The 20,515-nt window shown below is 43.7% G+C and overlaps 3 protein-coding genes across 4 annotated transcripts; 2 read left to right on the top strand and 1 right to left on the bottom strand.

Annotated features, from left to right (window-relative positions):
• The first annotated feature begins 760 nt into the window (after window positions 1-760).
• On the top strand, window positions 761-5,100 carry LIPT1 (lipoyltransferase 1). Its single transcript, XM_030570496.1, has 2 exons — window positions 761-850; window positions 2,373-5,100. Exon 2 carries the CDS (start codon window positions 2,647-2,649, stop codon window positions 3,766-3,768), a length of 1,122 nt encoding a protein of 373 aa, XP_030426356.1. The 5' UTR covers window positions 761-850; window positions 2,373-2,646; the 3' UTR covers window positions 3,769-5,100.
• Window positions 5,101-5,453: 353 nt separating this feature from the next.
• Window positions 5,454-11,116, bottom strand: MITD1 (microtubule interacting and trafficking domain containing 1). Of its 2 annotated transcripts, XM_030570504.1 has the most exons (7): window positions 10,845-11,116; window positions 8,550-8,651; window positions 8,271-8,407; window positions 8,103-8,189; window positions 7,318-7,433; window positions 5,737-5,797; window positions 5,454-5,662 (listed from the first exon to the last, which is right to left on the bottom strand). In XM_030570504.1, exons 1-7 carry the CDS (start codon window positions 10,996-10,998, stop codon window positions 5,567-5,569), a joined length of 753 nt encoding a protein of 250 aa, XP_030426364.1. In that variant the 5' UTR covers window positions 10,999-11,116; the 3' UTR covers window positions 5,454-5,566. The 2 variants fall into 2 exon arrangements, with proteins under 2 accessions (XP_030426364.1, XP_030426373.1); XM_030570513.1 differs by lacking the exon at window positions 5,737-5,797.
• An 80-nt stretch (window positions 11,117-11,196) lies between these two features.
• On the top strand, window positions 11,197-13,915 carry MRPL30 (mitochondrial ribosomal protein L30). Its single transcript, XM_030570525.1, has 5 exons — window positions 11,197-11,333; window positions 12,005-12,088; window positions 12,718-12,864; window positions 13,537-13,610; window positions 13,696-13,915. The coding sequence occupies exons 1-5, from the start codon at window positions 11,280-11,282 to the stop codon at window positions 13,826-13,828; spliced, it is 492 nt and encodes a 163-aa protein (XP_030426385.1). The 5' UTR covers window positions 11,197-11,279; the 3' UTR covers window positions 13,829-13,915.
• The last annotated feature ends 6,600 nt before the right edge of the window (window positions 13,916-20,515 follow it).

The following is a 20,515-nucleotide window of genomic DNA, read 5'->3' as shown; positions in this document are numbered from 1 at the left end:
AAGACAGGATTTTATATCCTTCTGCAAATTCTTCACTATAATTCATTTGTAGGGGGAAAATATATATCTTTTGTTGGAGCCCCCCCTCCTGGGCAAGCTCACTGTCCCCTGTGGTAGTTGAACTCACTCCTGGGTCCCTTTCTGAGTCTAATTACTCCAGTCCCTGGCACTGGTGCTTAGGTCCAGCTAGAGGGCACAGATGTAGAGTAATGGCCAGAGCCCCTTTCAGGGCTACATGTCCCTCTGTCCCAAACAAGGGGAAGAAGGAGAGGCTAGTCACTGCCTTGGGTGTGCTCTTGAGGTCAGATATGCTGCGATCGCTTTGTGAGAAGTATTCACCCGTGATGGATAGGGTGTTTCTGGCTTTTATTTTTTTTAGACAAACTACAAAATCTTGTCTCTGACCGCAGCAGAAGGTGGTCCCACAGAACAGACGCCATCAGCCCAACCCTGCCTCGCTCACAGGACACACACAGGACAAAATCCCCTCCTGCTCCTGCCCTGCGCAGCCTGGTCTGCCTCTGCCCCGTGCCCCAGAGCTGCCCTCACGCGGCGCCCGCACAACCCAGGGCAGCGCAGCAGAACCTTTCCCGTCCCGCCAAAAATCCCCGCCAGCTCACGTGACCTACAAAGCTCGCCCGGCAAGCCCCCACCCCCCGTGCCTGGGAGGGACGCGGTGTCTCCTCTTCTCCCTTCCCCAGTGTCACCGGACGATTCGCCGGGGGAACGTCAGGCCCCAGCTGCGGCGCGGGGCCGGAAGGCTTTGGGCGCGCACCCAGGACAGACGCTCGATATAACGGGCCGCGAGTGAACCGGAGGCGGCTGGAGTCTGTTTCCCCTCCTCCCCCCAGTGAGTAGCGACCTGTCCCCGCCACAGGCACCGGCGCTCGGGGTTTCTCGCTCTACTGGCAGAGCCAGGACCGGTCCGTCCCCCCCCGGGGCCGCTGGAACGTGGCGCAGCGCGGAGCCCGCGGCCGCTCTCACCCCGCAAAGCTCAAATAGCCTCGGGCAGGGCGGGGCCCCGCCTCCCCGCCCTCACGCGGCTAATGGTACCGGCAGGATCGGGCACGTCCCGGACCTGTGCCCGCGCCTCTCTGGTGCGATCCCTGAAGCAGGGAGGGGGCATAGGGACAAGGTGCCGCGTTTTAGCGTCAAGGGCAGTTTAAATCCCGCACTCTGCCGACTGCTTAACAAGTTAACCTGCATATTTATGGTAGACTAGATTGTTAAATACTTTTACTGCTCCTGAGGGAATTCCATGCCGAAGAAATAAAAATTTCGCACAGATTTTAAAATTTTGCACAGTTCTGCCACTTGTATTTGTAAATAAATAAATGTGGAGGCTCCAGCATGGCAATGGGGAGCACAGGCCACTGGCGGCACAGAGGTGGGAGATCCCTCTGTAGCTCCCCCTCAGACACGGAGGTGAGGCTGCACCTGACACTGGCACAGTGCAAGGGCTGATCCTGCCCCTACATAGAAACATTCTCTTGGCACAGTTGGAAGAAAAATGTTTCAAGTTTCAATATTTCTGTTTACTGACTTGATTATAATGGAGATTCATTTGATGCCTACAGTATGTCTTGATTTTTATGGGCTGTGTAGCTGTATCTCCTATATAACACTCCCTGCCACCACCTTGGGTCATTCTTCTGAATTCAATCTTAAAGCTTTTGGTATGGCAAATACATTTCTAATAAATATTAAACAAAAGCTCTCTAGGAAAGGACTTTGTTTCCTTCCAGCTGACAGATTTTTGTTCAATAGTTTTTATGGGACTGGCTTAAGAGTTCCTGGCACGCACACATATGACCTTATGGGACCAGAGTTGCTCACATCTTTTGAAAATAAGAAAAATGAAGAGAACCTAATAGTCCATGCCAGGCAGGTTCAGCCCAGCAGGCTTCTAGTGTGGGGGGGATCCAAGTGCTGGTGAGAGAGTTTGGGGTGGGGCAACCTGGCTGCTGGCAGCTTGGATACAAGTGTGAGGGGTATCTGGATGAACGGGCTGGTTGGGAGGTTCTAGGTGCGGGGGCACTGGGGTCCAGGGGAAGGTGGTTGAGGCTCAGTGGGGGGGGAGGGGTGGCTCAATGGGGAGGGCAAGGGGATTCAGAGTGGGGCTCGGTGCAGTTGATTGGGCCTCAGAAGGGGTGCATGACAGTTCTTATGGCTTTCCTTTGCTTCCCCTGCAGCAAATCATTTTTGTGCAGAGAAGCAAAGAAATCTGGAGTGAAGGGGACCATGAGTTCTGAACGTGCGCAGTAGCACAGAATTCCTCCAGGAGCAGTGTTAATGACAGTACTGTAAAATTATATTGTAGGGGAAAAAACAAATACAGTCAGATACTATGCTTCCTGCCCTCCCTCTTGCAGGCTTCTAGTAATATGCAGCAAGTGGAAACAGCCTTCAATAGATATTGACCATGCACCAGTGGTGAAATGCCATCATCATATTTGAAAGAAGGAAATCTACCTTGTAAACATCCATTGTGGTAGCATCACTATTTTGGTATCCTGGGAAGAAAGTGAGTACAGCATGATTGCCTTTAGTAATGTGTTTGTACTAGAGTGCAGATTATGAACATCTCATACGGAACTTTGACAGACCTGCCTCTGTCACACGTTATCTGATAATTTTATTAAAACCATGGTAATCCCCTCATCCCTGAAGAACTGTTTTCAGTTATTTTATGTCCTCAAGATTTCAGCAGCTGGCTTCAAGTACACAGCAAACAGAGGGCTCATTCTACAGTCCGTTTCTAGTGATGTTTTCCAGAATTTGGCTGTGGAAGATTGGATTCATGACAACATGAATTTAGAGAACAGGCAGGTTCTTTTCCTTTGGAGAAATTCTCCCACTGTGGTGATTGGGAGACACCAGAATCCCTGGCAGGAGTGCAACCTCAAGATAATGAGGAAGAAGAACATAAAACTGGCTCGAAGGAGAAGTGGAGGTGGAACGGTTTACCATGATCTGGGCAATATCAATTTTACTTTCTTCACATCCAAGAAAAAATACGAGAGAATGGAAAACCTAAAATTAGTTGTTAGGGCTCTAAAAGGCTTGCGACCCCAGTTACATGTGTGTGCCACTGACAGATATGATCTCTTGCTAGATGGGAATTTTAAAATCTCAGGTACTGCTGCAAAGCTAGGAAAGACTGTTGCTTATCATCACTGCACTTTACTATGCAGTGCAGATAAAATAAACCTATCTTCTGTACTGAAGAGTCCTTACAAGGGGATAAAAAGCAATGCCACTCCTAGCATGCCTGCTTTAGTGAAAAATCTCTTTGAAGAGGATCCTACTTTAACATGTGAGATGGTCATGGATGCTGTTGCTGCAGAATATGCAAGATGTCATCAAATTGACCATCATATTACGCTAATAAACCCAGCTGATGAGACAGTGTTTCCTGGAATTAATAATAAAACCAAAGAACTACAAACCTGGGAATGGATATATGGCAAAACACCAAAATTTAGTATTAGCACTTGCTTTAACATGGTGTATGAACAGTCTCTCCTTGAAGCTGAAGTGGATATTCATGTAAAACATGGGAGAATTGAAGTTTGCAGCATAGTTTTGCCAGAGCAGTGGCTGCCACCAGCAATGTGCAATGAACTAGAGAAAAACCTAATTGGCAGTAAGTTTTGTCCCAGTGAAACCACAGCATTAGCAAGCACTCTGCTTAGAATATGTCCACAAAGCTATGAGTTGCACAGCAAGTGGAGTCTCTTATGTGAGAATGTGATGACACTAATGTGATTTTCATAATGAATGTGTAAGTCACATCTTTGATATTAACTAGTGCATGATTAACAAAAATTGTAAAAAAATCTGGTTATTTTCAGTATGTTGTGCAAGTTGATTTTACAAGAGTAAGCTACTACTGAAGTAACTTTCTCTTGATTTATCCACTAAAGTTCTTGCTTTAGTTCATGACTGATTAGATTAATTACACAATCTATTAATTAGACTGATCATAAAACTAAATTTCATGTTGTCAGCACTGTCAACATGAAACAATTTCTCAATTACTGAAGATTGAACATGTACTTAGTCACCCAAATACATGAAGATACTTCAGACCATATCTATATGTTAGGAGTTCACATCTCAGAGGCAGTGACTTACTGGAAAGTTATACTGGATTTGGACAGAATGACAATTCATTTTAAAAAGACTGTAAAGCCACTAGTCTAATATGAGGTATTTTGATACATTTTGGTAACTTCTGAGAGCTTAAAGTTAAATGTATACATAGAGTATCTGCTTTGTCTACATGTTAGGCTCTAAACTGAATTTTATTCTAGACTTTCATCTTACGGTCTCAATTAAGAAGAGTAAAGTTTGCATGTTAACATCATGAAAAAAATCAGTATCAGTGAATAATGGGCCATGGATTTGCGACCAGCTCAGATACCATGCAAGAGAACTGCATTTTGATTCCTGTGTCTTGCTCTCTGGGATGGTTCTGTGACTTAACTGGAAGGATAATGGCCACAAAGCAGAACCACATATTTAGATAGTCTGATTAAGTATGGCACATTCTGTTCCATTTATTGGTATGTGGGCTCCTCAATACATGTACTGCCATTAGTAATCAAATAAGTTAATCACTGAAACAGAAGGCTTTTGAAGACTGTTAAATTGTAGTGTGATTGCCAATTGGTATTTCACAGAGGACTGTGCACAAATGTTCACTGATTTTACAGCTCTCCACCTTATTTTAGAAGGAAACAATTGGCCTTAATTATCTAGTTAACTAAGCTACAGTTTTAGCATGGTGTTTTCCTTCAATCCTATTGTTTTTTTCTTTAAAGTATAATACTAAAGACAGTTGCCTATCTAACTTGTGTATATTTGGATTTTCTGTGTTGGATCAAAAACATTTAAGTTTGTTGAGTGTGTACAATTTACAGAAACTTAACAAGTCTCCTAAGAACCTGTGAACTTTCAGCACTGCTAATTCATCATCTTTGATAGAGTAGAACCTTAGAGTTTATGACCACCTTGGAAATGGAGGTTATTTGTAACTCTGAAATGTCCGTAATTCTGGACATGTTATGGTTGTTCTTTCAAAAGTTTAGAATTGAACATTGGCTTAATACAGCTTTGAAACTTTACTTTGCAGAAAAAAAAAAGCTAATTTTAACCATCTTAATTTAAATGACACAAGAACAGAAACAGTTTCCTTACCTTGGCAATTTTTATTTAACTTTCCCTTTTTTTTTTAGTAGTTTACATTTAACAGTACTGTACTGTACTTGCTTTTTTGTTTTGTTGTCTCTGCTGCTGCCCGATTGCATACTTCTGGTTCCAAATGAAGTGTGTGGTCGACCAGTAAGTTTGGAACTCTGGTGTTCATAACTCTTGAGTTTCTACTGTACCTTGCTTTAAAGTGTAACCCCATTTAGTTTAGAAATTCTATCAATTCAAACTGCAAGGAATCAAAAATATAAAGTTTATTCCATAAAATATGTACACTACATGTAATTGAGAGAAATTAAAAGCAGGCATTTAAAACTTGTAAGAGCAGTAAGTAAACAACAGAAATATTTGGTCATGTTTTCTTTGTATGTTTAGTATGAAAGACATCCACTGTTGTTTCATGACATGGTCTCAAATCAAAATCACAGTATCCAAGGCAAAAACGACCCTACAGAAAAGAACACAATTTTAGAATAAGCCACTTGGTAGTTCAAATTCATTCAAAAGAAGAGACACACATACCTGTGGTTTCTTAAAATAATCAAGCCCTCTTCCAATCTTAATCATCCATCCATTGTTGAATCTATTTATAAATTCACAGTGTTATTCCATCTTCACAAGTGTACAAACTGTAGGTACTTTAACATAATTAGGAAAAAAGACATATATACAAGTTCTGCAAATTGCTCCTACCATTTCAATCACAATTTCTAGCTAGAGTAGATGTCAACTGTATAATACAGTAACTCCTCAGTTAATGTTGTTTCATTGCTGATCAATTAGGGAACATGCTTGATTAAAGTTGTGTAAGGCTCCCTTCTAATGTTGTTTGGCAGCCACCTGCTTTGTCCACTGCTTGCAGGAAGAGCAGCCCGTTGCAGCTAGCTGGTGGGGGCTTGTAACCAGGATAGACCAGCAGCCCCCCTATCAGCTCCCCGCTCCTCTAAGTTTGCTGTGCTGCAACTGCCCAGCAGGCTATGAATCGGCAGTTCAGGTGTCCCTCCCCTCACTGCCAGGTGCTGCTCCTGCCCTCTGCCTTGGAGCTGCTCCCAGAGACTCCTGCTTTCTGTGCGGGGGGGGGAGGAGGGAAGGAGAGGGGCTAATGTCAGGGTGTGCCCCCTGCTCACCTCTTCTCCATATAGAGCAGGTAGGGGACACGGACAGAGAGCGCTTGGGGCAGCAGCTGCTGTCTCAACTTCCTGATCCACTTAAAAAGACAATGCACTTAAGAGTTGGTCAGCTTACTTAAAGGGGCAGCGTGCATCTCTCCCCCCCCCCCCCCGACACAGAATGTGTCTGTCTCTGTCTGCTATGCTGTTTCCTCTCCCTCCTGTTCATGCTGCCTTGATGAGAGGCTACATAACAACAATGTATTAATCCTTGAGGGCTCAGTCGTGCTAGGTTCATCATTTATCAGCAAGGCATTCCCTGGGAAATATCCCTTCCTCTTCCACCCTCTAACTTCACCACCTTAACCAACCTTCACAATCATCATAGCTGTGAACTGTATTAAATTGTTTAAAACGTATACTGTGTGTATATCTATATAATATATAGTTTTTTGTCGGGTGAAAAAAATTTCCCTGGAGCCTAACCCCCCCCATTTACATTAATTCTTTTGGCGAAATTGGATTCGCTTAACAATGTTTTGCTTAAAATCGCATTTTTCAGGAATGTCACTACAATGTTAAGCGAGGAGTTACTATACAGCAATGTCGTTTTAAAAACTAGATCCCAGCAGTCCCAATATTGAACACAGTATAAAGCTATGAAGAATGTACTTTACTGGATAAAGTAACTGCCTTCTGCTTTGAATGACATTTGCAACCATGGTTATAGATAATTTGTCAGGATTAAATAATTTGAAATTAATTATCAGAGGGGTAGCCGTGTTAGTCTGGATCTGTAAAAGCAGCGAAGAGGCCTGTGGCACCTTATAGACTAACAGACGTATTGGAGCATGAGCTTTCGTGGGTGAATACGTTGCATCCGACGAAGTGGGTATTCACCCACAAAAGCTCATGCTCCAATACGTCTGTTAGTCTATAAGGTGCCACAGGATTCTTTGCTTCTTGAAATTAATTGGTTTTCTGCATCACCAACCTTATTTCTCGATCATGAATTGAAGATGAAAATGAGACATTCAGTGTTATGCCATAGTTCTTTAGTGATTGCTTTATTTCTTCTAGACTATTTGTCTGCTGACTCTTTCCACTGCCCTGTTAAGAGTAAAAGTTGTTTTTTCATCATGCATGTTCCTACTGTGTCCATTTATCTTCTTCAATTCACTAACACCACATTGTTCTTATACTTCTTATCCAAATCTCAAAATGCTTTATGAAGGTAGATAAGTTATACTAATTTTTGCAGATGGGATGACTGAGGCACATTGACAGCCATGGCCAAAATCACATAGCAAGCCAATGACAGATTATGGACAAGGACTCAGTTCTCCCTCCTGGTCCCATGCTCTAACCACTAGATATGCTGCCTCCCCAGTACACTGAATTGTCTGTCCAGATTAAGATTTGGGTTAGAATGAGTATAATGACAACAAAGAGGGTTTATACTTGTCATAACCCCCAAATATCAAAATGTATCCAAGCCTTCCTTATTATAAAGAGTCTCCCAGCAGAACTGATTTAAATGGAGTTTCTTGACAGTCAGCTAGGACAATATAAACATCTTTCTTCCAGAGTCACTTCCACTTAGGATTCCACATAAGTAGAATTTATTACTTAACAAAATATTTGGAATTACACAATTCAGTGTTTATGTTAAATCCTCTTGATCTGCTTGCATCTCCTGTTGAAGGAGGGAGGGCTTCAGTCTGACAAATATTGGTAAATATGAACAACAGATGTTATACATGAAGTCTAGATACTTACTTCATCACAGGAAGTGAGAAGGTGGATAGTTTTCACTTTGCCGGGCCCCTTAACAAGCATCTCACAGAATCGTAAGAAGTTGTAGAACTGTAAGAGTTAGTTTGATTATTTAGTAACCGAAAAAAATTGTTATAGTTTTATATGTAAGCTACTTCAAGTTCCACTTGCCTGGTGAACATGTCTAATGTATGGGTCCTCTATCCAAACTTCTGTAACAGTCTCATTAAGGTAGTCTTGGAAAACCTTCTCATAGCTGAAACCAGTTGCATTTTCTTCAATTTTAATTTGCTGGTGGTATTTACCATCTAAAAAAGAAGCATCCCTCACTAAACAAGACAGTGCAATCATACATATGCATTCTATAAATCCTAGGTAACTGTATTGTAACTTCAGACGTACAAGTGCATCATTTCATGAACATTTTAAAAGTACAGTACAACTTCATACCTTCTCTTTCTTTTTCAATATGTTTTTTAATTGCTTCAGCTCTCTCCATGTAGTCAGATATTTTTTGTCTGTAGTGAGCTTTTTTTGTTTCATCTTTTGTAGCTGTGAATCAAAAATATTCAGATTATCTCAAAAAAGGAAGACGACTACATCTGGTAATTATTCCCCAGGATAAAAAGTCCTCTGATTTTTCCATTAAACAGTTTATAGGAGAGGAGAGAAATCCTTTACTGGACTTACATCCATGTCCAAGAGCCAGTCCCTTTACAGGTTAGTTCTCAATATTTTTCACTGTGTGTACCTAGGCTTGGCAGAATTTGATTTTTTAAAAATAAATTTTGATTGATAATATCAATGTTTATTTTAAGCACTTTTAAAATTTTCACCGTTCCAGAAAATTATGGGTGGGTGATGAGACAATTATTTAATGACAGTAGGTTTTGAGATTCATAAGTTAAAGCTTTTTAATGATTAAAACACATTATCAACATCACGTCAAAACATACAAATTAAATATTCTTAAGTGTTAGTCTGGATCTGGAAAAGCAGCAAAGAATCCTGTGGCATCTTATAGACTTAACAGACATTTTGGAGCATGAGCTTTCGTGGGTGAATACCCACTTGGACAGTCTCTATGGAAAAGGATAAATGGACACAAATCAGATATTAGGAATGGCAATATTCAAAAACCTATAGGAGAACACTTCAACCTCCCTGGCCACACTATAGCAGACCTTAAGGAGGCCATCCTGCAGCAAAAAAACTTCAGGACCAGACTTCAGAGAGAAACTGCTGAGCTTCAGTTCATCTGCAAATTTGACACCATCAGCTCAGGATTAAACAAAGACTGTGAATGGCTTGCCAACTACAAAACCAGTTTCTCCCTTGGTTTTCACACCTCAGCTGCTAGAAGAGGCCCTCATCCTCCCTGATTGAACTAACCTCATTATCTCTAGCTTGCTTGCATATATTATATATATACATACACACACACGCCCCTGGAAATTTCCACTACATGCATCTGACCAAGTGGGTATTCACCCACGAAAGCTCATGCTCCAAAATGTCTGTTAGTCTATAAGGTGCCACAGGATTCTTTGCTGCTTTTAATATTCTTAAGTGAAACTCTAAAGTTCTCAAGCAGATTTTTTTTTAATATTACTGCAAGTTTTGATTATTATTCATGGAAATACTTTGTTAGTACACAAATATTTTATGTGTTTCTGGTGAAATCAACCCTTACCAACATTTATCAATAAAAATTTAAACCTGCCAAGCCTACATAAGCCCCAGGATAAGCTTCTTGAACCACTGTGTGTGTATGAGGGAGAGAGAGAAGAATGTAATAGCTATCTACTAGACACAAGATGTATTTAAAAAAAAGTAAGTGGGGGCTACTCAAACACAGCAGCCAACCAGCCTTTTGATTTTACTAAGTTTCCAAGAATGTTGTTTTTCCTAAGAGTCATCTACACTTAAAATGCTACAATGGTGCTGCTGTAGCACTTCAGTGAAAATGCTATCTACACTGACAGGACAGGTTCTTCCCAGTGTAGGTAATGTCTCATGGACCTTGTGCTATTTACAGCAGGGCGTTACACTGGTTTAATTGCATTGTCCAGGGGTGTGGATTTTTTATACCCTCTGAGTGATTTAGTTACACTGACCTAATTTCCTAGTATAGACCAGGCCTTAGTCATTTATGAACTGTGATGCCCAACACAGACATATATAACCGCAACATGCCCATCACCACCTCTCTAAGGGTTCAGCACATACATGAATGTTATCAGAGCTAGTCTACACTTAAAACACTTCAGTGGCACAGCTGTGCTGCTTCAGCGTAGACACTTCCTATGCCAACAGGAGGGGTTCTCCACCTCCCCAAGAGGCAGTAGTGGCGCTGATTTAGGTCAGCTTAACTACACCAAGTAGGGTTATGGATTTTTCACACCTCTGACCAACATAGTTAAGACAACGTAATTTTCTAGTATAGACCAGGCCTTAAAGAGGCAGCATCTGCAGGTCACCCCGATCTGGGCTCCCAACCTCCACGCACCCTCTGCAACCCCGGAGAAAATGACAGTCCGCAGACCCCCAGCCTCAAACGTTTGCAAGCTCAGGAGAGAGCAGCATGAACTCTGCCAGGGGGCTGCATTGGCGCTGCGGCTCCCGACCCTTCCCGGCGGAGCGAGGCGAGCAGGAAGGCGGGGGGGGGGCAGGGTGTTGCAGCGCTGCAGGGGAGGTAGGGGCCAGCCCGCAGAGCCCGGGTGTGGGGGTCCAGCCCGTCGGTACCTTTCAGCACCCGCAGCAGCAAGTCGATCCCCTCCTGGTAACACACCAGCGACTCCTGGAAGCGGGACGCCGAGTCCAGCTCCACCGCCCGCTTCAGCGTCGCCACCGCCGGGGGCTCCAGCGAGGCCACGGCGCCCGGACCGGCCTGGGACATGGGGGCGGGCGGACAGGAAGCGGCACCCGGCGAGCATCGAACCCCCAGCTGGACCAAGCTCGCGCGCTCCAACAGCAGCCGCCACTTCCGGCAGCCAGAAGGGGTGGGGGAGGTGGTCACGTGATTTTCACGACCGAGAAGAACCCTTGGCGGCCGCCGGTGCCGCACTTTATTCTTTCCCCTCCCTTCGCCGGAAGTAGCGCCTCGGAACTAAAGTGCGGCGGCTTCTGGGCACGGATTTTAGTGACTATCGGAATCCGGAAACGGCGTCCGGGGCCCAGATGGCGGCGGCGGGGCTGGGCTGTGTCGCTAAGAGACACCCGGCCGCCTGGAGAGTGAGTGGGGCGCAGGGCGGGGGGGTTCCCTGTGCTGGTCGTAGTGGGATTGCTGGGGCCAGTTTCTCCAAGGGCAGGAAGGGCGGTGTGAGAGTGGGACCCGGAGCTGCACCCCCTCGCCGCCCACTGCCCGGGCTGCTGCGCTCCGCTTCCCTACTCCCTCGAGCCCCCGGTGAAAGGGTCGCAGGACCGGGGCTCTTCGCCCTCCGAGCTATCCTGGGCCGCACTAGGGCGGGCTGCAGCCCGAATCCCCTCGGAGCGTCCCTCAAGACCGAGTCAGCAGCCCCAGTGAGCTGCGCTGCCTGATCGCTGTCAGAATGCGGGTCCCGGCTCGCCGAGGTTTTCCTCTTGTGAAGGGCCCCACACACTCCTGCCGTTCTGCCGCCTCCGTGCTAGTGAAACTCGGGGTCGTGTCCTCATTTCACTAGAACACCTGGATCAGAAACACAGACTTTAAAAGGTTTCAAAAGTATTTGGTTTCCTTAAGCAAAAATATGCTAAATTTCTTCGTGTCAAAGCACCCGCTGATGTAATAAGGGCACAGTATCGGCTATTCAAGTTGCACAATGGGACTCTGATCCTAATTCAGTTATTACACTGGTTTATGTACAATACAGATGTTTATAATTTTCTCCTTGAATATTTGACAAATCATGCCATAACTTTTTTAGATTGTGGCAAAAAGCAGCGTGGATTCACTGACGTGGACAGCATGGATTCGCCATAAATTTACTAAATCAAGAATTCCAGCTTCAGTAAGCACAATATGTAAAGATTTGAAAGCACATTTTGGGTTTGTTTATACATTTAATTTTTTTAGTAAAACTAATTTGTAACAGTACTGAGCAATACCTTGTTAAACCAGAGAGCAATGCACTCAGATTCGTGTATGAAAAACCAGTGTGTGATTGTAGTCGATTTTATTTCTGAAATAGGGCAGTCTTGAGTAATAAGCCTATCACAATCATCTTACAAATTTAGGTCCCAGTTCTACAACCGGACCTGTCTGCGCATACCTCTGCGCTTATGTGTTTATATATATGGTTGAAGAATCATGCCCCAAAAGACTGGGATATATATGATTGGAGGATCATGACCCCAAACTTATTCTATCTTTCTGCAAACTGTCATGAGGAAACACTTTGAGATAATTTGAGGTTATTTGGAGATTAGCTTTTTTAACACTATGGTCATATGTTGCTGCTTTGCCTTTTTGGAAGGGAAGCTTATTAGAAATTTAGGGGGGGTTGCCACATTTTCTTTCTAGTGAAAGATCAAAATATATTTTAGGGGAATATTTTTACCGCAAGACGTTAAATTCAGTAACTGTTGAAATGTTTAAAAATAAACAAAAACATGCGTTTTGTGAACTACTTATTTGTAGGTATTTCAGCCACAGCCTTCAGATCATGAAAAATATGGAGGTGATCCTGAGCAGCCTCACAAACTGCATCTTGTCACTAGAATCAAAAGTGGAATAGGTCGTCCATACTGGGAAAAGAAGATAATACATGATCTTGGACTGGATAAAGTATACTTTCTAAATTACTTTATTTCATGTTTATCATGCACATCAGTAAAGTAATTAGCCTAGAAATTTAGGGCAAAATTCTCCTCAAATCTTCACCATAGTACACTGCTTCGATATTTTTTGTCCTGTGGGACCCTGACTCTGCAAACATTTATGCATGTCCTTAACTGTACTACAGTGAGAAATCCCATTGAAATCAAAAGGACTACTCACAATAGTAAAGTTGAGCAAATAGGTAGATATTTGCATGATTGGAGACTACATGTATGGCTCTCCCATGGATATTAATAAGAAATATACATTTGTAAGGAAAGCAGAACACCAGCATTGAGACTGCTGTGCGTAGCAGAGAAGAACTTTGCCCACTACCCTTTAGTAAAACTATATATACATATTTTTGACTGCTCATTAGTTCACTCTTATTTATTAGGTCATGTTAATCAATGCTCATGAGTATTTGGACAGTCTGGATGTATTAATGAAGATGTTAGAGAATCCCAAAAGTTTAATAAATTTTAGCACACTTATTCTCAGTAAGTGTGAATTTCCCAAAGTAGTTTAATTTTGTGTACCTATGTTCTTCTTTTATTGATATGTGAATACATCAGTTCCCAGAGACGTAAGGTGCCTTTTCAAAGTGAGTTTGTAACATTTATTCTGCATTGTTTATAGGCAAATCAGCCCAGAGTGCACAAAAATATCCCATCTGTGAATGGAAAACTGAAAGTCATAAAGCATCTAATAAGGTTTGTTAACTCTTCCTTTAACCAGCAACAATTAAAATAACTTGTTAGCGTAGTCCATGTTTTAAACAAATTCTCTTGTCTGTAGAATTCAGCCTCTGAAACTACCTCATGGAATTCCAACAGAAGAGGAAATGTCAGATACCTTACTTAAGAGCACAGGAGAATTAATAATTCGGCGGCCTCTGAAACCCGTGGAACAAAAAGCAATTAAGTCATAGTATGCGCTGACTAGTCTTACTTTTACAAAATAAATTATTTAACTGATAAATTGGGAGTTGTGTGTATTAATAAATGATTAAAATGGACCCCAGCTTTTCCATGAGTAGCACAGCTTACTGTCTCACGGTAAAAGTTTTGAGATAAGACCTTGAAATAACTGCTTCCCAGAACACATGTGAACATTTCCCAAAAAGCATTTTGCCAGAAGGCAGCAAATGGCACACTGGGATGCCTACACACCATGTACAGCACTTGGCATCAAAAAAAAAACTCATGGAAAATATGTGCAGCGCAGACACAAGCAGCCAAATATGCAAGTGCATGAGTGATATACAAACTTCAGCAGCTGTATGCTAACATAACTTGTGTAGACATGGACTGAGTGTGGGATAGAGGGAGGCATCTATCTGTGGTTGCAATCTACAACGGGGAGTGCTGTTTCTGGAGTCAGGCACCTTAGATGCCTAAGCTGTTGCTTGAGAGAACAGAAGTTAAGCACCTGCCTGACTCCCACAAAGGTAGGTGTGGGGGGGGGGGGCTGTTAGAGGAGGAGATGGCAGGTGCCATCCTTTGTCCTAGTGTCAGAGCACTCACCCAGAATATGGGAAACTGGTTCAGTTCCCCACTCCACCTGACAAAAGGTACATCTACACTACGGGATTATTCCGATTTTACATAAACCAGTTTTGTAAAACAGATTGTATAAAGTCGAGTGCACGCAGCCCCACTAAGCACATTAATTCAGTGGTGTGCATCCATGGTCCGAGGCTAGCATCTATTTCCGGAGCGTTGCACTGTGGGTAGCTATCCTGTAGCTATCCCATAGTTCCCGCAGTCTCCCCCGCCCATTGGAATTCTGGGTTGAGATCCCAATGCATGATGGTGCAAAAATAGTGTCGCGGGTAATTCTGGGTAAATGTCATCACTCATTCCTTCCTACAGGAAAGCAACGGCAGACAATCATTTCGCGTCCTTTTTCGCTGGATTGCGCTGGCAGATGCCGTAGCATGGCAACCATGGAGCCCGTTTTGCCTTTTGTCACTGTCACCGTATGTATACTGGATGCCACTGACAGAGGCGGTACTGCAGCGCTATACTGCAGCATTCATTTGCCATTGCAAGGTAGCAGAGATGGTTACCAGTCGTTCTGTACGGTCTGCTGTGCCATTGTAAATTGGTAATGAGATGACAGTTATCAGTCATTCTGTACCATCTGCTGCTGTCATGGGTGTTCCTGGCTGACCTTCGCTGAGGTCGGCCGGGGGCACAAAGACAATCATTCCCTCCTTTATGTTGTATCTAAAAATAGAGTCAGTCCTGCCTAGAATATGGGGCAAGTGTACTAGAGAACCAGTGTACCAGAGAGCACAGCTGCTCCATGTCAGATCCTGCAGAAATGATGAGCTGCATACCATTCTAGGGGGTGCCCCTGCAACAACCCCACCTGTTGCTTCCCTGCTCCCCCAACCCTGCTGGGCTACCATTGCAGAGTCCCCCCATTTGTGTGATGAAGTAATAAAGAATGCAGGAATAAGAAACACTGACTTTTTAGTGAGATAAAATGAGGGGGAGGCAGCCTCCAGCTGCTATGATAGTCCAGGCAGGACATTAAACGGTAGGGTGGAGAGGAGCCCAGCATCCCGCTGCTATGATAGTCCAGGCAGTACAGAATCTTTTCTTTACACATGAAAGGGAGGGGGCAGATGGAGCTCAGCCCCCAGTTGTTATGAGGAAGACGGTTACCAGCCGTTCTGTAGCATCTACTGGGAATGACCGGGAGTCATTCCTATTTTTCCCTGGTGCCCCCAGCCGACCTCACCTGAGGCCAGCCAGGAGCACTCACGGGCTGATGATGACAACAGATAGCAGTCATATTGTACCATCTGCCACCGGGGAGGGCAGGGGAGAGGATACTGCTGTTCACTGCTGCAGCATCACGTCTACCAGCAGCATGCAGTAGACATAGGGTGACATTGAAAAAAGTCAAGAAACAATTTTTTTCCCTTTTCTTTCACGGGGGGTGGAGCAGGGTAAATTAACGAGCTATACCCTGAACCACCCCAGACAATGTGTTTGACCCTACAGTCATTGGGAGCTCAGCCAAGAATGCAAATACTTTTCGGAGACTGCTGGGGACTGTGGGATAGCTGGAGTCCTCGGTACCCCCTCCCTCCCTCCATGAGCGTCCATTTGATTCTTTGGCTTTCTGTTACGCTTGTCAGGTAGCACTGTGCTGTGGACTCTATATCATAGCCTGGAGATTTTTTTCAAATGCTTTGGCATTTCGTCTTCTGTAACGGAGCTGTGATAGAACAGATTTGTCTCCCCATACAGCGGTCAGATCCAGTATCTGCCGTAAGGTCCATGCTGGAGCTCTTTTTGGATTTGGGACTGCATCACCACCTGTGCTGAGCAGAGCTCCATGCTGGGCAAACAGGAAATGAAATTCAAAAGTTCGTGGGGCTTTTCCTGTCTCCCTGGCCATTGCATCCGAGTTCAGATCGCTGTCCAGAGCGGTCACAATGGTGCACTGTGTGATACCACCCGGAGGCCAATACCATCGATTTGCGGCCACACTAACCCTAATCCGATATGGTAATACCGATTTCAGCGCTACTCCTCTCGTCGGGGAGGAGTACAGAAACCGGTTTAAAGGGCCCTTTATATCGATATAAAGGGCCTCGTGTGGATGGGCGAAATGTTAAATCGGTTTAACGCTGCTAAAATCAGTTTAAACACGTAGTGTAGACCAGGCCTCTGTCACACTCCTCATCCTCCCTCCAGCCCCTCCTGCACGCTGTGAAACAGCTGATCATGGTGTGTAGGAGGTGATGCAGGGGGAGCTGTCTGCCAGTGGATCTAAGCACCCGCTATTTTTTTCCATTGGGTGCTCCAGTTTTGGAGCACCCATGGAGTTGGCACCTATGCCTGAGCTGATACTATCCAAACTGCCCGTACTACCTCTCCTTCAACATCATAGAGAGTTTGTAATGGAATGTAATCATATGCTTCTTCTACACCACAGTAATGAATGTGTGCAATTAGCTCCCTTCACACATGTTCTGGGATCATGCACAGATGCAGACCTTTGGTTACACTTACAGGCTTACAGAAAGCATCCAACATATACTTAAGAAAGTCCACTTATGTTCTCAGAGACACTCTCCCTAAATCTACAAATCAGCAAAGAAACATATATATATTCAGAATAATAACACTAGTAGCAAGGAAATATGCCTCTCCACTGTGGCTCAGAAGAGAAAGTCCTAGTATGAGAAATGCAAGATATTGAACAGATAGGTCCAGTCACTGGTTTGAGGAACAGTGGACTAAAGCCCAGGTGGTAACTTGGAAAGTATAAGAAACAATAATGACCTTGTTGATGGCCTTTGTACTATTTCAATAGGGATTTCAATCTCGTTTGTTTATTGAATAAGTAACACCTAAACATGTAAGAGTAGTAGTAGGCATCCTTCAGTCTTGAGAGACCATGGGTATGTGCCCCTGAGAGGTAAAGAATTTACTCAATTGGTTTTATGGAAGCTGTGTCTGAAAAGACCCACTCGAGAGAAAGAATCTCTGCCACATTGTCACATTTAGAGGTGATGTTTCAACCCTTTGGGCTCTGACTTCTGTGAGCTATTTTCTTCTCTAAGCTGGACTGTTTCCTCTCGTAACTCCAGAGACTTTTATTGAGCTCTTGTTTCCAAAGGCTGCAGGCCTGTGTGTGATCTTCCCTGTTGTCCACATACATACCATTTCTTTGAGGTCTCGCCTGTACACATCCTTGAAATGTAATTTTGGGCATCCTTTGGGTTGTTTTTCATATACCAATTTGCCATAGAGGATGCCCTTTGGGATGTGCCCATCATTCATATGGCACATATGCCCAAGCCAGAGCAGGCATCTCTATTTGAGGAGTGTTTGCGTGCTGGCCCGCTTGAGCTCCTCAGTATTGGTAACTTGGACCCTCCAGGAGATTCCAAAGATTCGATGAACGCAACACATATGAAAGCTGTTGAGCCTCTTTTCCTGATGAGTATAGGGTCCATGTCTCGCTCCCGTACAAAAGCATGCTGATAACACATGCCCGATACACACAGATCTTTGTGTGTTCGGTCAGTTTGTTGTTGTGCCGTACCCTTTAGATATTGTTGTGGTGGCTTTTCTGATGCAGATGTTGAGTTCCATTTCAAGTGAGAGATTGACTACCATAGTGGACCCCAGATATGTGAACATTTTCACCACTTCAAGTTCACAGTTGTTGATCTTGATGTAGGGTGCTTCTTCAACTCTTTGGCACATTATGTTAATCTTCTTTAGGCTTATGCAAATTCTTGGCAGGCTTTGGAAAAACTATCAATGAAGTTTTGGTGATGGGTTTTTGTATGGGTTGCCAGCGCTGATCATTAGCAAAGAGGGGATATTGAATGAGGGCCTCCTGACCCTTGCAAGAGTGAACCTGCACAATTAAAACATAAGTTAAATAAACATATTTTCAAAATGTCTTCATAGACTTACACTGTTTATTATCCCCTCTAAAGGCTGGCTTGATACTCCAGTGCAATTGCATGTGAGCTCTGATATCACATTATAATTCATGCTGGTATGTAAGAACGGAGCAAGTATTGTCCTACCACAGCTTTGGATACTTAATATAAAAAACAAACAAAGCAAAAAAAACAAACCCTTCATTCTGAATTGCCTCTTTTAGCTGCTCTTCTTTGAGGCATTCAACTGGACATAATTTTACAGTTCACTAATTTTAACTTTTTTTTCCTATTTGTCTTTAATAAATGGTACAGATTTTAAAGTGTGGTTCTGTCTTGAAAATGACTCTGTAAAAATACCACCTTACTCAACAGAACTGCTTTCTGTGTATTCAATCACATTTATTGGCTTCAGTGATAAGAGCACTGAATTATTGTATTTTAATTTCTGTTAGCATGCAGAGCTAACACTGCCTTCCGATGCATCATCAATAAAATTGTTTGCTGAATTTTAATCAGTTATTTCTGTGTGACCACTGTCATGCTGTCTGGAGTGGCTCATGGCTGTGAGTGTCTACCTCACAGTGGACTGCCACAAGCAGGGCTGACACCACAAACTGGTGGTATGTTCTATAATTAATTAAAAAAAAAATTGGAGATATACCTATCTCCTAGAACTGGAAGGGACCTTGAGGTCATTGTGTTGAGTCCAGTCCCCTGCCTTCACTAGGAGGACCAAGTACTGATTTTTGCCCCAGATCCTTAAACTCACAACCCTAGGGTTAGCAGGCTAATGCTCAAACCACTGAGCTATCCAGGGGCAGCTCCAGGCCCCAGCATGCCAAGCATGTACTTGAGGTGGCATGCCGTGGGGGGCACTCTGCTGGTCGTCGGGAGGGCAGCAGGCAGGCAGCCTTCGGCAGCATGCCTGCAGAGGGTCCGCTGGTACCGCGGCTTCAGTGGAGCTGTGGGACCAGCGGACCCTCCGCAGGCACGCCTGTGGGAGGTCCACCGAAGCTGCGGGACCAGCAACCGGCAGAGCGCCCCCCGTGACATGCCGGTGTGCTTGGGGTGGTAAAATGTCTAGAGCCGCCCCTGGAGCTATCCCTCCCCCCTCACCAATCCAGTACCAAATGTGAATGCCCAAAGTACTACAATAATCTTATAATAGAGTCACATTCAGTCCCCTTAAACACTCAAGTCTATCTTGCCACCCAAGCAGGCTGGAGTGTATCATAAATGGTCACTTATACCAGAATTCACAAATATTTCAGGTTACTCTTGAGTCCCAAGAGGCCAGGCATTCACCCAGGTCGAGTTGCATCCTAAATCTCACACCGAAGACAATGCTGGTAGTCAATTCTAAAGTAAACTAACTAAAGAAAATAAATGAATGATATTGAGAGGTTAAAGCAGGTAAAGTGTATGTACAGGTGAGTCACAGTCTATAATTCCAAATGGTAGCAGAGACATAGTAATCTGCCAGTTTCCCCAAAGTCTCTCAGGGCTACCCAGAATAATTTGTGGATCTCCATCTTCTCATTCACTTATTTTGCCCTGATAGAATCCAAACAGTCCAGAGATGCAGGAGCTTTTCCATAATCCATGCTTACAGTTTATTCTGACAGAAAACAACTGACAGGGTCACCACCCACATTGGCTCTTTGACTGGTGGAAAGAGAGGAGCACATTTGGCATCTTTGATCTCCGATGGTCACACATAATGACCACTTTCCTTCACTGGTGTAAGAATTAGCACTTTCTGCTAAAGTTCTTCATTTGCATTACACAAGACTTCTTTCTTGTTTGATGGGTTTATTTAGTTACAGGGTTATATACAATGTAAATGTTCGTTATGACATTATAACAAGATACAGGTAAGTGAAAACAACACATAAATCACATTAATTTTCACGAAGTTTAAACACCAAATATATTCTTATACATTTAACAATCACTTTGATCTATATTAATACACAAGTGAATTGGCCTCACTTCCAACTGTGAGCTTGTACATCTTCAGCTGAGCTTACAGTTTTGATCAGAGCTCGCATCAGTATCACAACCACATTAAAAGAACTGGGGTTGCACAGGTGTCACGGAGGGCATAATTCATAGGTGCTGGAATTAGCAGTGTGGGAGTGCGGTAGCACCCCCTGGCTTGAAGTGGTTTCCATTGCATACAGTTTGGTCCAA

Source organism: Gopherus evgoodei, chromosome 1 (genome assembly GCF_007399415.2).
Source record: "Gopherus evgoodei ecotype Sinaloan lineage chromosome 1, rGopEvg1_v1.p, whole genome shotgun sequence".
Lineage (NCBI taxonomy): Eukaryota > Metazoa > Chordata > Testudines > Testudinidae > Gopherus > Gopherus evgoodei.
The sequence above is the reverse complement of the archived record's forward strand: the minus strand, read 5'-3'. Positions and strand labels throughout refer to the sequence as shown.